At 44.3% G+C, this 14,653-nt stretch overlaps 2 protein-coding genes across 2 annotated transcripts; both read left to right on the top strand.

The window, feature by feature from the left end:
• Window positions 1-6,336: 6,336 nt before the first annotated feature.
• On the top strand, window positions 6,337-10,776 carry SYP32 (syntaxin of plants 32). Its single transcript, XM_048706257.2, has 5 exons — window positions 6,337-6,829; window positions 8,094-8,344; window positions 8,466-8,632; window positions 9,248-9,457; window positions 10,392-10,776. The coding sequence occupies exons 1-5, from the start codon at window positions 6,586-6,588 to the stop codon at window positions 10,549-10,551; spliced, it is 1,032 nt and encodes a 343-aa protein (XP_048562214.1). The 5' UTR covers window positions 6,337-6,585; the 3' UTR covers window positions 10,552-10,776.
• Window positions 10,777-11,275: 499 nt separating this feature from the next.
• LOC125543013 (uncharacterized) lies at window positions 11,276-14,588 on the top strand. Its single transcript, XM_048706258.2, has 3 exons — window positions 11,276-12,049; window positions 13,610-13,856; window positions 13,957-14,588. The coding sequence occupies exons 1-3, from the start codon at window positions 11,690-11,692 to the stop codon at window positions 14,307-14,309; spliced, it is 960 nt and encodes a 319-aa protein (XP_048562215.1). The 5' UTR covers window positions 11,276-11,689; the 3' UTR covers window positions 14,310-14,588.
• Window positions 14,589-14,653: the final 65 nt, after the last annotated feature.

Raw genomic sequence — 14,653 nt, 5'->3', positions numbered from 1 at the left:
AAAGCATATAGTTTTATACAGACTTGCGGTGAAGCATGTATTTACAAGAAAGTTAGTGGGAGCACTACATCATTTCTGATAAGTATACGGAGATAATGTAGAATTATTCTACAAAGCATAAAGGAATGTTTGAAAGGAGTTTTTCAAAGAAAGACCTTGGTGAAGCTGCTTACATATTGAGCATCAAGATCTATAGAAATAGATCAAGACGCTTGATAAATTTTTCAATGAGTACATACCTTGACAAGATTTTGAAGTAGTTCAAAATGGAACAGTCAAAGAAGGAGTTCTTGCCTGTGTTACAAAGGTGTGAAGTTGAGTAAGACTCAAAACCCGACCACGGCAGAAGATAGAGAGAGAATGAAAGTCATTCCCTATGCCTTAGCCATAGGTTCTATAAAATATGCCATGCTGTGTACCAGACCTATTGTATACCCTGCCCTGAGTTTGGCAAGGGAGTGCAATAGTGATCTAGGAGTAGATCACTGGACATTGGTCAAAATTATCCTTACTGGAGTAAGGATATGTTTCTCGATTATGGAGGTGACAAAAGGTTCGTCGTAAAGGGTTACGACGATGCAAGTTTTAACACTGATCCAGATGACTCTAAGTCTCAATCTGGATACATATTGAAAGTGGGAGCAATTAGCTAGAGTAGCTCCGTGCAGAGCATTGTTGACATAGAAATTTGCAAAATACATACGGATCTGAATGTTGCAGACCCGTTGACTAAACTTCTCTCACAAGCAAAACATGATCATACCTTAGTACTCTTTGGGTGTTAATCACATAGCGATGTGAACTAGATTATTGACTCTAAGTAAACCCTTTGGGTGTTGGTCACATGACGATGTGAACTATGGGTGTTAATCACATGGTGATGTGAACTATTGATGTTAAATCACATGGCGATGTGATCTAGATTATTGACTCTAGTGCAAGTGGGAGACTGAAGGAAATATGCCCTAGAGGCAATAATAAAGTTATTATTTATTTCCTTATTTCATGATAAATGTTTATTATTCATGATAGAATTGTATTAACCGGAAACATAATACATGTGTGAATACATAGACAAACAGAGTGTCACTAGTATGCCTCTACTTGACTAGCTCGTTGATCAAAGATGGTTACGTTTCCTAACCATAGACATGAGTTGTCATTTGATTAACGAGATCACATCATTAGGAGAATGATGTGATTGACTTGACCCATTCCGTTAGCTTAGCACTTGATCGTTTAGTTTGTTGCTATTGCTTTCTTCATGACTTATACATGTTCCTATGACTATAAGATTATGCAACTCCCGTTTACCGGAGGAACACTTTGTGTGCCACCAAACGTCACAACGTAACTGGGTGATTATAAAGGTGCTCTACAGGTGTCTCCAAAGGTACTTGTTGGGTTGGCGTATTTCGAGATTAGGATTTGTCACTCCGATTGTCGGAGAGGTATCTCTGGGCCCACTTGATAATGCACATCACTATAAGCCTTGCAAGCATTGTAGCTAATGAGTTAGTTTCGGGATGATGTATTACAGAACGAGTAAAGAGACTTGCCGGTAACGAGATTGAACTAGGTATTGAGATACCGACGATCGAATCTCGGGCAAGTAACATACCGATGACAAAGGGAACAAGTATGTTGTTATGCGGTCTCACTGATAAAGATCTTCGTAGAATATGTAGGAGCCAATATGGGCATCTAGGTCCCGCTATTGGTTATTGACCAGAGAGGTGTCTCGGTCATGTCTACATAGTTCTCGAACCTGTAGGGTCCGCACGCTTAACTTCATTGACGATATAGTACTATGAGTTATGTATGTTGGTGACCGAATGTTGTTCGGAGTTTTGGATGAGATCACAGATATGACGAGGAACTCCGGAATGGTCCGGAAGTAAAGATTGATATGTGGATAGTAGTGTTTGATCTTCGGAAGGGTTCCAGAATTCACCAGAAGGGGTTCCGGATGTTTCCCGAAATGTTTAGGCATGAGAACACTTTATCTGGGCCAAAGGGGAAAGCCCACGAGGCTTTTGGAAAGTGCAAAAGGAAGTTTTGCGGAGACCAGAGGCTAGACGCCAGGAACCCTGGCGTCTAGGGGGTAGACGCCGGGAACCCTGGCGTCTAGCCCTCGAGTCCGAGAAGGACTCTTGCCTTTCGGGTGAAACCGACTTTGAGGAGGCTTTTACTCCAAGTTTCGACCCCAGGGCTCAACATATAAATAGAGGGGTAGGGCTAGCACCAAAGACACATCAAGAAACACCAAGCCATGTGCCGGCTACCCCGTCTCCTCTAGTTTATCCTCCGTCATAGTTTTCGTAGTGCTTAGGCGAAGCCCTGCGAAGATTGTTCTTCACCAACACCATCACCACGCCGTCGTGCTGCCGGAACTCATCTACTACTTCGCCCCTCTTGTTGGATCGAGAAGGCGAGGACGTCACCGAGCCGAACGTGTGCAGAACTCGGAGGTGCCGTGCTTTCGGTACTTGGATCGGTCGGATCGTGAAGACGTACGACTACATCAACCGCATAGATATAACGCTTCCGCGAACGGTCTACGAGGGTACGTAGACAACACTCTCCCCTTTCGTTGCTATGCATCACCATGATCTTGCGTGTGCGTAGGAAATTTTTGAAATTACTACGTTCTCCATCAGTTTCTTGTGGCTGGCTTAGCGTTGTCGTGTGTGGCGACATGAGACCTACGCTTGAATGATGAGTGCATTTTGCATCATGTTTTCTGAAAGTGCGTTATATCGACTAGAGGGGGGTGAATAGGCGATTTTTATGAATTCTTCACTGAGGAATTTGCGGGTGAGAAAATTCCTGAGTGAAGAACTACTTGCAGCGGAATAAGTACTCAGAAGTAAACATAACAGAATAAGAGCATGGTCTTCATGATGAAATGAAAACAAGCACATGGTACAGAAAGCGTAAACACAGGATAAACAGAATGAAGACAAACAGGCTGAAGAAATTGAGCTGAGGAAATAAAGAAAGTCTTCAGCCAAAGTCTTCAAACAGATATGAACAAGCACACAACAGAGAGATGAGGAAATAGAAGGGTTGAGGAATTGGAACCAGGTAGCTTGGTGAAGACAAGGATTTGGTAGACCAGTTCCAACTATTGTGGCAGTAGTACGTCTGGTTAGGGCGGCTAGGTATTTAAACATGAGGACACACAGTCCCGGACACCTAGTCCTGAACACGCAGCTCAGGACACTCAGTCCTCACCGTATTCCCCTTAAGCTAAGGTCACACAGACCTCGCCCAATCACTCATGGTAAGTCTTCAGGTGACTTCCAAACCTTCACAGACTCGGTCACTCGGCGATCCACAATTTCCTTTTGGATACTCTAGACCATGATGCCTAACTGTCTGGAAGATGCACAGTCTTCAAAGGTAACAAGTGTCAGATCCACGCATGATCAATCTCTTCAGTGATGCTTAATCACTTTGGGTTTGTAGGTGTTTGGGTTTGGGTTTTCCTCACTTGATGATTTTCACTCAAAGTCCTTGGAGGATGGGATGCTCTGAAATGACAAGTGTCAGTTTCTCTCAGAGCAGCCAACCAACTAGTGGTTGTAGGGGGCGGCTATTTATAGCCTAGGGAGCAGCCCGACATGATAAGACATAAATGCCCTTCAATGATATGACCGTTAGGTGGGTAAATATTTTGGGACAGCTGGCGCATAGCACATCAACGGTTGGAATTTTGAGTAGCAAATTTCTCAGGGCTATCATGTTCCTCACTGTGTAGGCAATCCGCACTGGCGAATTCCTAACTCCTCAGTCAGAACAAATTCCTCAGGGACCAGAAGAACTTCGTCTCCGTCACTGAAGAAATTGACTGAGCTGTATGAGATTTCCAATGACTTCACTCTAAGGGATTGGTAGATGTAGGATTTGAGTTGAGCATCACTTGGAAATTTTTTCTTAGTATTTCCTCGACCCCCTTTAACAGTACGGTGTTTTCTATGACTCAAGAAAGAGAAAATGAAATTACGAAAACAAAATTCTTCATGCTTCATGTTCCTTGAATGAATACCACGTCTTCAGGATCACACCAATTTTTTCACTTTCAAAGTTTTCAGAAAGTCTTCAGAAATCCAAAGTCTTCAGTCGAAGACTTCATTTTTAAGGGTCGACTTTCTCTGTAAATATCAAACTTCTCATAGACTTATAGACCTGTGTATACTCACAAACGCATCAGTCACTTAACCTATAAGTCTTCAATACACCAAAATCACTAAGGGGCACTAAATGCACTTACATTTTCCTTATCATTTTGCATTGTAGATGTATGATTTTTCATATACTACAACATTCACGCGCCCCTTATTGACTAATTTCATCAGAATCCCAAAGAAGTAGGAGATTTCGAGCATTGATTTTGAAACACCTATTATTGGTGTAAAATATGCTAATTGGTCGTCATAAACCTCAATGGTGCATCGCCGGACAAAGCCTGTGCGCCACCAGTTACCCAAGCATTTAGATTTTTTGGGGAATTTGTTAAAATTTCCCATTCACCCTCTTGTGGTCGACAACTTTGATCCTACAAATTCTTTTTGTGCAACAAGAATAAAGTGATGAGAGTTTAAAAGGGGGAGTACAAAAACATGAGTATTTGCGCAAATTATTAGCATAGATTTTTCAAAGTCACCAGCTAATATGATGCGCTTTGTTGCATCATTGTTGGTGTATTCGAGAAGCAAACTTGGCATGCCATTTGTGAGAGTGTGGTGAATGAGATTTGTTTGTACCCAAAAAACGATCAGAAATAAAAAACAAAAATAACACAGAGCTAGTGTCGTCCCATGTGTCAAAACATTGGAAGAACTTTTGAAGCAATCAACAAAAATAAATGAACAAACAAGGTCGCCTTACCCTTCCCATGACAAATGTAAATAAACCCGATGACCCAATAAACCTAAAGAATTTCTATCACAACACTTGTAGATAAGGCATGACATTTGCAGAAAAACAAAAAGATAGTCAGAAAATGACTATCAAACTTGGTTTGACAATGATCGCAAAAAGCAGGTTACTGAAGAAGTTTATTGCTTGGAATGCGGATTGATTTGCCATGGAAAAAACATATAAAAAAATGATGCTCAAAAGAAAATGGGTGGTACTTAGTAATGTAGTACTTGTGTAACACAAGTCTAAAACCTTCCGAAGCTCCTCTTCTGCTCCCGATTTCAAATGAGCTCGTGATGAAGGGTAAAACCCAAAAAAGAATGAAAAAACTAAAAAACTGAAGTTTTTTGTGATAAACTTTGACAAATGTTTTGACTGTTTGAAAATTTTCCTCATGCAATGACATCCGTGGAAGTCATGGCAGATTTTTTTAATTCCAAAATGCTTTAAAAAATACCCCCTCTGTCCGGGTTTATTTGGTCTCCTCTCATCTTGGGCTAAATTTTGATCATAGATTTAATTAATAAAATTTGAACTACATGTCACAAAAATTATACCATTGAAAGTCTCTTTCAAAAGTATGCTTTTTGTATCATGTAATTTACGTTTTGTTAGTAAAATAAATGGTGAAACTTGGTCTAATAAACCCAAACGGAGGAAGTAGCATTTTAGGACCATTGTTTTTTTTACCACGCCTTCTACAAGTATTATTTCATGATAAATTTCTACAAGCACACAAAACATTTATCAGATCATCACCTATGTTTGAGGCCGTGTTTAGGCTTAAGTCCTCACTTGCTTACTGGGATAGGAGAGTGTGGTGATTTTTTAACCCGTTGCAACGCACAAACATATTACCTCTGTGGTAATTCGAATGCTATTATGTCAGCTGGCGGTTGTTTCGATGGACACAATAATTTCTCTCCCGTTGTAAAGCACGAACATACTCCCTTCATTTCAAAATATAATGCGTCCGCGCTTTCCGAGATCCAACTTTGACCATAAATTTAACCAACGAGATTGACTGCGGCGGGAGAAAATTTTTATATAATTGAACACTTCATTTGAATACGAATTCACTGGTATAACTTTTGCTCCCGCCGTAGTCCGTCTCGTTGGTTAAATCTATGGTCAGAGTTGAAGCACGGGAATAGAGGAAACACTACATTTTGGAACATAGGAAGTATATGCTAAAAATAAGAGAAAATAAACAATGAAATAGTGAACAGGGCCCACGCTCGACAGGTGGACGACTCGATCGTACCTTCGTCACCAGGTTGGCCACAACCGTGGATGCTGCTACGGCTCGATCTGAACCGTCGCAGCAACGCGACCAGAAGAAGAGAAACGCGGTGAAGTCTGGACCCGGCGAATCTCAGACTCATCTCTCCCTTCGTCTCGTCTCTCGTCACAAGAAGGGGAAAACAATCAAGCCACCGATCCCTCTGCCCAGTTTCCAGCTCGATTCCCCATTCCTTCCCACCAAATCCCCCATCCCCTCCACCGCGTCTCCCCCCTCCCCCCCAATAATCCTCGGTGGGGAAAAGCAGCACCGCGACCTCACCCGCCATCAATCCCCCTCTCACCCACCCGCCCGCCCGCGCCCCCGAGCCCAACCGACGCGGCGGCCCAGATCCAGATCCGGCGTCGGCGGCGGCCATGAACCCGTCGCGGTCCGCCCCGGCGTCGTTCCGGGACCGCACCAACGAGTTCCGCTCCGCCGTCGAGAGCGCACGCCGCCACGTCGCACCCTCCCCGGCCGCCGCGTCGGCCAGCGGCAGCGCCGGGCCCCTCGACGACTCGCGCTCCGCCGCGTCGGCGCACTCCGAGTTCAACCGCCGCGCCTCCAAGATCGGGCTCGGGATCCACCAGACCTCCCAGAAGCTCGCCCGCCTCGCCAAATGTATAACTAACTAGCTCCCCCCCTTTGTTGCATTTCCATTTACTCCTATACCAAACTACCTTCGTGTTTGCGTTGTGCCCCCTCCGGGCTGTTTGGTTGGGATCTCGGAACGCCCGAGGTGTAGACTGTAGAGCTCATGCTTGATTAAGTCGTAGCCTGAGGAGATGTCAACGTGCATGAATGGCCATGTATATAGTATATTGTACGAAGCATGCTTGTTTCTTACCTAGTGCTCCTATGACATTTGGATTAGATGCGTGCCATTTTTCTTAATCTTTCAGTGTTTGTGTACTTACTGAAATTGCGCTGCCATGTAGTTTGCTTTGTTGATATCCGGATGGTTGTTCTGCACCTGTTGCGATGATAGCAGTGATCACATCTGCCTCATTTTGTGCCTGTTTATGAATTACTACATCTGATATATTCTAGTACTTGCTAGTAAGATGCTTCTTTTGGCCATTACCATGTACTGAAGAATGAAGTTAGATAGAGAATAGCAGTCTCAATGGGATTATATGCATCAGCGATGTGCATGTGTATTGAATGTAAACTGGTACCTTGGTCTCTCAGTGATATATGAAATGTCTGCATATCTTCTCAAGTGCTGTGCAGTGAGGGCTCACTGATTGTTCCTTTTTTATAATCATTTGTACTAGTATGTATGCCTGTACTACTCATTCTGTTGCCACTTTTAGAGTGCTTGTCTCCGCTTTAGATGTCTTTGGTTGGTTAATACCTTCCTCAGAAGATTTGACTGCACTTTCTGCATTGCATTGCATTGGTAACACTGCATGAAGGTAGAAAATGTAGATAGATGTATGCCTACCACTGCCAAATGTGCATTGAACATAGTTTCTACTTATTTGCACCTTCTTTGTATTCATAAGCACTGGATGAAGCTTACCATTTTTTTATCAGTTTGGCCTCCCACCTAAGTAGTATCTTAATAGCAGTGTGATGGCTTAGCTGCTTCCTCGCACTTTGATGCAAAGTTATTGGTTGTAAAATTTACAAGTACTATCAGTTCAAATTTTCTAAATGACCTCTTGATACTATTGACTGAGAAAGTAACATTCATAGTTATGTACTGCTTTTTTATTTCACCCGTCAGCAAGTTACCATATTGAACTATGAAGTGTTGATCTGGTAAGGTGCTAACTTGAGATCTAGTTACACTAGTACCAATTATGTCAACACTTGCTCTGTGTATATTTACAGTATAAAGTATGGATCGTTGCTGATTTTACAGCATGATTGTTTACAGTGGCAAAGAAGACATCTGTTTTTGATGACCCTACCTTAGAGATACAAGAGTTGACTGCAGTTGTTAAGAAGGATATTGGTGCTTTGAATAATGCTGTTATGGACTTACAAGTTCTGTGCAATTCACAAAATGAGAGTGGCAATCTTTCCAAGGATACAACAAATCATTCCACTACCGTTGTGGACAACCTGAAAAATCGACTGATGAGTGCAACGAAAGAATTCAAAGAAGTCCTTACAATGCGGACAGAGGTCAGATAAAAATAGTAAATGCTTTCCTGATTCAAATATATTGTCACCATGTTTCCTTTTTCTTTGGATAGTGTCTTCATTATAAATGGCACACTAAATGTGTTTCTCCCTGAATGTGCAGAATTTAAAGGTCCATGAAAACAGAAGGCAAATGTTCTCGTCCTCAGCTGCAAAAGATGCATCAAATCCATTCATTCGTCAGCGGCCCCTTGTTCCCAGAGAGGCATCCGACGCTGCACCCCCAGCACCATGGGCCAGTGACTCTGCAACTACGCCATTGTTTCAGAGGTACCATTGCAAGCATTCAGTTTGATCAGTGTGTACTAACATTGTGAGCAGTTATGCACAACCACCTTAGCTTAGGCCTTCACATGCTATGCTAGTCAGAGATTGCACCGCCAAACGCTTGGTGCTTCTTATTGTTAGGTGTCTGTTTTGCAGAACATGACACTCCTAATAAATGGTATAGACAAAGTTTTGCAAAACAATTCCCTGCCCCTAATAGAGCCAGTAGTATTTTGAAATTGCACCTTTATTAATACTTATGAGTATTATGGGGTTGAGACCCTGAACCCTGATGCCCACGTGCCATGATGGAACCTTGACTGAATGGTGTCCAAGGAGAAGGAAGGTAGGAAAAGGATGTTGTCATGCAAGGGTAGCATGATAGAACAGTTATTCCATTTCTATATTAGAAATGCAATACTCCAAGGCTCATATAACTGTCTGTTAAACAATGGAATACTAAACCAACAAATATATACACGCAGATCTGACCTTAACGAACTAATGCAATCGAATTGGACTACTCTTGCGTTACTGTTGCTTAACCATATAAAGCTCTGCAAGTATTGCAGCGTGCTTCACGAGTTTGGTTTTGAATCTTCTGCTTCTGTTCACCAGGAAGAAGACTAATGGAGATCATGGAGCATCATCATCGTCGTCGTCGTCTCCTGCTTTCATGCAGCAGCAGCAATTGGCAGTACAGCAGGATAGTTACATGCAGAGCAGAGCTGAGGCTCTTCAAAATGTGGAATCAACCATCCATGAGCTGAGCAACATCTTTACCCAGCTGGCAACCATGGTGTCTCAGCAGGGAGAGCTAGCAATCAGGTGAACTTTACGCAAACTAAGTTTGTTGTATATATTTTCAGGAGTAGGCAATCTTAGACTTTGAGTCGTATTCATATTTCATTTTGAATAATTATTTACAGCTTCAAGATGTCGGACTTGATCACACCCTAGAGAATCCCATTATAATGCATTTTCTTAAAATAGTGATGAATCTTAGTTGTTTTGCATGATGGTCTCACTTGAGTTATCTTTAAATCAGAAGGATACATGGTACTCCCTCTGATCCATATTAGTTGTCGCTGAAATGGATGTACCTAGACATGTTTTAGTGTTAGATACATCCGCTTGAGCGCTGATTAATATGGATTGGAGGGAGTATGTAATGTTTGTGTAGGCGCTTCTCCTGATTTCTTAATTGACTACTTTAGTATGCCCCCTACCGCAGCACAAGATTCTGGTCCCTGATCTGTTGATCAAGTATTATTAAGCTAGCTAGGCATAAATATTCTTTATTATTCATGATAAAATTAGTTCAGATGGATTATCTCCAGTAGACTATGTTTTCTGTGCCAATACTCCCTCCATTCCATAATGTAGCGCATATAGATTTTCTGAAAAGTCAAACCTCATAAACTTTGACCAAATTTTGGGAGAAAAACATTTACATCTAGAATACAAAACACATATCATTAGATTCATCATAAGATGTAGTTTCATATTTTATATATTTGGTATTGTACATATAAATGGTTTTCTCTATAAACTTGGTCAAAGTTTGCAAAGTTTAACAAGTCAAAAAATCTATACGCACTACATTATGAAACGGAGGGAGTCCTTTGTTCATGGTAAAATTATCTCAGATGGAGGAGACTAGGTTTTGTGCGCCAAACTTAGTTCATGTTTTTCTTTTCTTTTATTCCAATTGGGTTAAGAGTCTTCCCTTAAATGTGTGCTCATGTGCTATGTATGGCAGAATCGATGAGAACATGGAGGAGACGGTAGCCAACGTCGAGGGAGCGCAGGGTCAACTCCTGAAGTACCTCAACAGCATCTCGTCAAACAGGTGGCTGATGATGAAGATATTCTTCGTGCTGATGGTGTTCCTCATGATCTTCATATTCTTCGTGGCATGATCCCCACCCCTTGTAACGCATGTTGTGTGCAAGTATATTCTTTAATTTTTACCGAACTACATACACCATGTACACAATTTTCACTGGGATGATGATGATGATAAGCGTCAGGCAGTCTAGTAGCCTCTGTGGTCATGTAAATTGGGAGGAACATCCAGGATGGATCTGTTGTTACTACCGACCGGGCGGTGGTATTATATTTTTATTACAGTATGTTTTATGATACGGTCTCATGGCGTGCGGTGATATAGGTCGTGTAATCTTTGCTGAAAATGTTTGTTGCTGATAATAAAATCCTCTGTCGGTCCTGCTCTTTTGCGCTCTCTGTCTCTCTAATTCCGGCTCTCCATGTGTCGCCAAATCTGCCCCCTTAGTCGTCCTTTTGGCTCAGAAACCTTTTCTGTTTTGGTTCAAACGATGTACTAGTATAGGCAGCGCCGGTTCTGCCTGCCGCGTCCTGTTTCGAACCCCCTTTCCACTTTCCAGTACGTCCGGTGCCAGTCGAAGAGAACGGTGGCAGATTTCCCAACAGCAGCAGCAGCTGAAACCGGTTTCACCGTGCCCTGTGCATCGGACGGAGTACACGTGCAGACGCTGCAGACCGTAACAAAAACACGAGGACGTAGGCAGGCATCCCACGACACGGCTCCGGGTCGCGCTTGCGCGTGGCCGGACGGATAGACCTCAGCTCGCTCGCTCGCTGCGGAAAGATAAGCTGGGCGGGCGGGCAGGCCACAACCCCCCTGCAGGAGCGCAGCGCAGACCAGAAACGGCTACCCGTCCGTCCGTCTCATCCCATCCCACCCCTCGCTCTCTATAAACCAGCAACAGAGCACACGCCGTTTTACCTCTCTCGACACACCACCGCAACCCAACCCAACCCCACCCCACCCCACCCCACCCTCCCGTCTCAAAACCCTAATCCCAACGCCGCCGCGGCGCCGCCGATCAAGCCGACGACAGGCAGCCCCCCTATCCGGCCGCCGCTCCGTACGCACGCCCGCCCCGGCCCGTCGCGCGCAGATCGGCGGCCGTCCACCGCGACCGTGGGCCGCCGGGGGGTTAGATTTAGATTCCGATTTCGGGGCCCCCAGCCGCCGGGATTTTCCTCGCGTCCCCGGGCAAGGTAGGAGTGAGCATGGTGGGCGGAGGCAGGAGGGGAGGCGCGGCGGACGAGGCCAAGCTCAACACCGGCAACGTGTTCGCGGCGCTCGAGACCCTCAAGAAGAAGAAGAAGGGCGACAAGGCCAAGGGGGGCTCCTCCAAGGGAGGGAAGCAGGGCGACGACCCCACGCCGCAGCAGCAGAAGGAGCTCTTCTGGGCCCCCGCCCCGCTCAACACCAAGTCGTGGGCCGACGTCGAGGACGACGACGACGACGACTACTTCGCCACCACCGCGCCCCCCGCGCCCATCTGGGGGAACGACCACGCCGCCGCCAAGACGGCCAAGGAGGAGGAGGAGGACGAGGTCGATGCTGTCCACGCCGCCCTGCCTGAGGTCTATTCTCTCTCCCTGTTACGCACGCCCATGTTTATCTGTTTGTGCTGTTCATGATCTGTTTATTTTGCTCGAGATGAGAACTGTGCTGTTGTGCAACGCCCATATGATTGCTGATTAGTTTGCCTATGGTGGTAGTGTTGATATGCAGATGTTGGATTGAGTGGGGCAGGGAGGCATCTGTAGACTATTGAGTATACTGATGCCTGCTGGGTTAATTGTGAACGCTTTCAACCATTGATTCACAATGTGTGCCCAGTGGACAATTGGGCTTTGAATTATGTCTGTAGTTATTATTTGAAGCAGCGAATCCGAATCGGAAGCGGCTTAGCTGTATTCCGTATGGTGTTCGTATTGGTGTGTGCTTGTTTGGTTGAGTTGAGGCAGGGGACAAGACTGCGGGATTATTGAAAACAGTATCTCGATCGTTCTGTAACGTATGTTCAGTGACTGTGGGATTATTGATAACGGTATCCCCATTGTTGTGTGACGTATGTTCAGTGACTGTGGGATACTGGGATTATTGATAATGGTATCCCCATCGTTGTGTGACGTATGTTCAATGACTCCTGGGATTATTGATAACGGCATCCCCATCGTTGTGTAACATATGTTCAGTGACTGGGGGATTATTGATAACGGTATCCCCATCGCCATGTGACGTATGTTCAGCGGGCAAGGAGTTTCAAGTTAGGTCTTGTTATGGAAGTGGTGCGTCGTGACAAGAATTTTTACACTGTCTGTATGGTGGGAGAGTTGTCGAAGTGAGGTCAGGGGGCATCCTGTAGGCTGTGCTGTACTAATTCCTGCCAGATTAATTTTGTGAACGGTATCCCCTGTTATTTCGGAATGGATGTTCAGTGCGACAAATGGGTTATAAGTGAGTGTATTTACTTCGGCCTTTTGGTGCATTTACGGCCTGTGAATTTCTATTTGCATTGATGTGATATTACTTTTTTGTCAGTATATTATTTGTTAATTTATTATTGCACATGGTAAGTGTAGGCATGTTATGCATTAACATTGTAGCATTTCCTGTACTTACCACTCATTGATGTACTAGTGTTTTTATCCACGTTGCACACTAGATATAACAACTTTGTGACTAGTGTGTAGAGGCACATAATGCCCACAAAAAAATGCAATGAAAGACTACCTATTTGATGCCATCAGTATCTCTCACTTATTCTTTATTGACGATGTCATGCTGTTCTTTTGGTAGTTTTTATGGATAGTTGTTGAGAGTTTTGACATAGGTGTTTTTGGAGCAATTGAAGTCAGGGAGAGGTTATGGCCCCTGTAATTCTTTTTGAGTTCAAGCACCCCAGACACAATGAGAACATATATTCAAAATTGATTGATAGTAATTTGGTCCAAGTTTCTGTTCAGCTTGTCTAGGCAAGTCATAAGGAACTGCCTCTACTTGCTAGATTTCTACCAGAATTTATCTTGTTTGAACTTTGTTGGCCAGAGGTTCGCATGATGTTGGAACATGGCAATAGTTGTGTCTGTATGCCTTGGTGATACTATTCTTAGATGCATTGCTTCTACATACTGCAGGAAATTGAAAGTGAGGATGAGGAGCATGATGATGAGGCTGAGGATGGTGCTGAGGATGAACCTGAGCTTGAAGTGGAAGCTGCTGATCCTGATGTGAAGAAAGTTGCAGCAGCACCTAAAGAGACAGAAAGGCAGCTGTCCAAAAAGGAGTTGAAAAAGAAGGAACTGGCTGAACTTGATGCTGTGTTAGCTGAGTTGGGAATTTCTGAAAACACAAGCGATGCTGCACAAGATGGAAACAACAATGGTAATGCTCCACTGTGGAGGACTAATAAAGCTGAGTACCTATATGTGGCTTCATTGCTTTTATAAACTTTGTTTCTTATACATGATAAACATTGTTGCAGCTGAGAAGAAAGGTGCGAGCCAAGCTGGTGATGGAGACAGAAAGGAAGACACACCTGCCCCTTCAGAGAGCAAGAATGCCAAGAAGAAGAAGAACAAGAAGGACAAGAGCGCAAAGGAGGCAAAGGAAGCTGAGGTGTCGGAGGAGGCTGCCAGTGCAGAACCCGAGGAAGACACGGCTGTGGATGTCAAGGAGCGCCTAAAGAAGATGGCGTCGATGAAGAAGAAGAAGTCGGGCAAGGAGACGGACACAGCTGCAAAGATCGCCGCGGCAGAGGCGGCAGCCAGGACCGCGAGGCTCGCGGCGGCAAAGAAGAAGGAGAAGAGCCATTACAACCAGCAACCCGTGCGGTAAAAAGGGGCCGGGCCGCCCAAGTTTTGAGATGCTCTGAGTTTCGATAATGAATGATCCCCTTGTTCGTTTTGGACCCGTCGCAATAAACTTTTTCCCCGTCCCGTCCTCCCCAGAGTTGTGTATTTATGGTGACCATGGAGCGCCTTTCTGATATTCGGTTTCGGAATTCTGGAAGGCCTTCGTGGTCACCAGAACGGTCGTTGTAATTGTGTTTTGAATTGTGTTGATCCGGTTGAACTTATGATAGACAACAACATGGCCAACAGGGCCTCTTGGGTACTTTCTCTGTCTCTCTGTGGATGATGCTTCATGGTTGTCTTTAGGTTTCCGATGCCTTCTTTGGT

The sequence above is a fragment of the Triticum urartu genome, chromosome 3A (assembly GCF_056163025.1).
Source record: "Triticum urartu cultivar PI428250 chromosome 3A, HENAU_Tu73, whole genome shotgun sequence".
Lineage (NCBI taxonomy): Eukaryota > Viridiplantae > Streptophyta > Magnoliopsida > Poales > Poaceae > Triticum > Triticum urartu.
The sequence above is the reverse complement of the archived record's forward strand: the minus strand, read 5'-3'. Positions and strand labels throughout refer to the sequence as shown.

Bases quoted from the DNA above. Each gene is read 5' to 3' on its own strand.
- SYP32 (XM_048706257.2), top strand. From the start codon at position 6,586: ATGAACCCGTCGCGGTCCGCCCCGGCGTCGTTCCGGGACCGCACCAAC. The intron at 8,345-8,465 runs GTCAGATAAAAA...CTGAATGTGCAG, and splicing joins TCCTTACAATGCGGACAGAG to AATTTAAAGGTCCATGAAAA. The intron at 9,458-10,391 runs GTGAACTTTACG...TATGTATGGCAG, and splicing joins CAGGGAGAGCTAGCAATCAG to AATCGATGAGAACATGGAGG.
- LOC125543013 (XM_048706258.2), top strand. From the start codon at position 11,690: ATGGTGGGCGGAGGCAGGAGGGGAGGCGCGGCGGACGAGGCCAAGCTC. The intron at 12,050-13,609 runs GTCTATTCTCTC...TACATACTGCAG, and splicing joins TCCACGCCGCCCTGCCTGAG to GAAATTGAAAGTGAGGATGA. The intron at 13,857-13,956 runs GTAATGCTCCAC...ACATTGTTGCAG, and splicing joins ACAAGATGGAAACAACAATG to CTGAGAAGAAAGGTGCGAGC.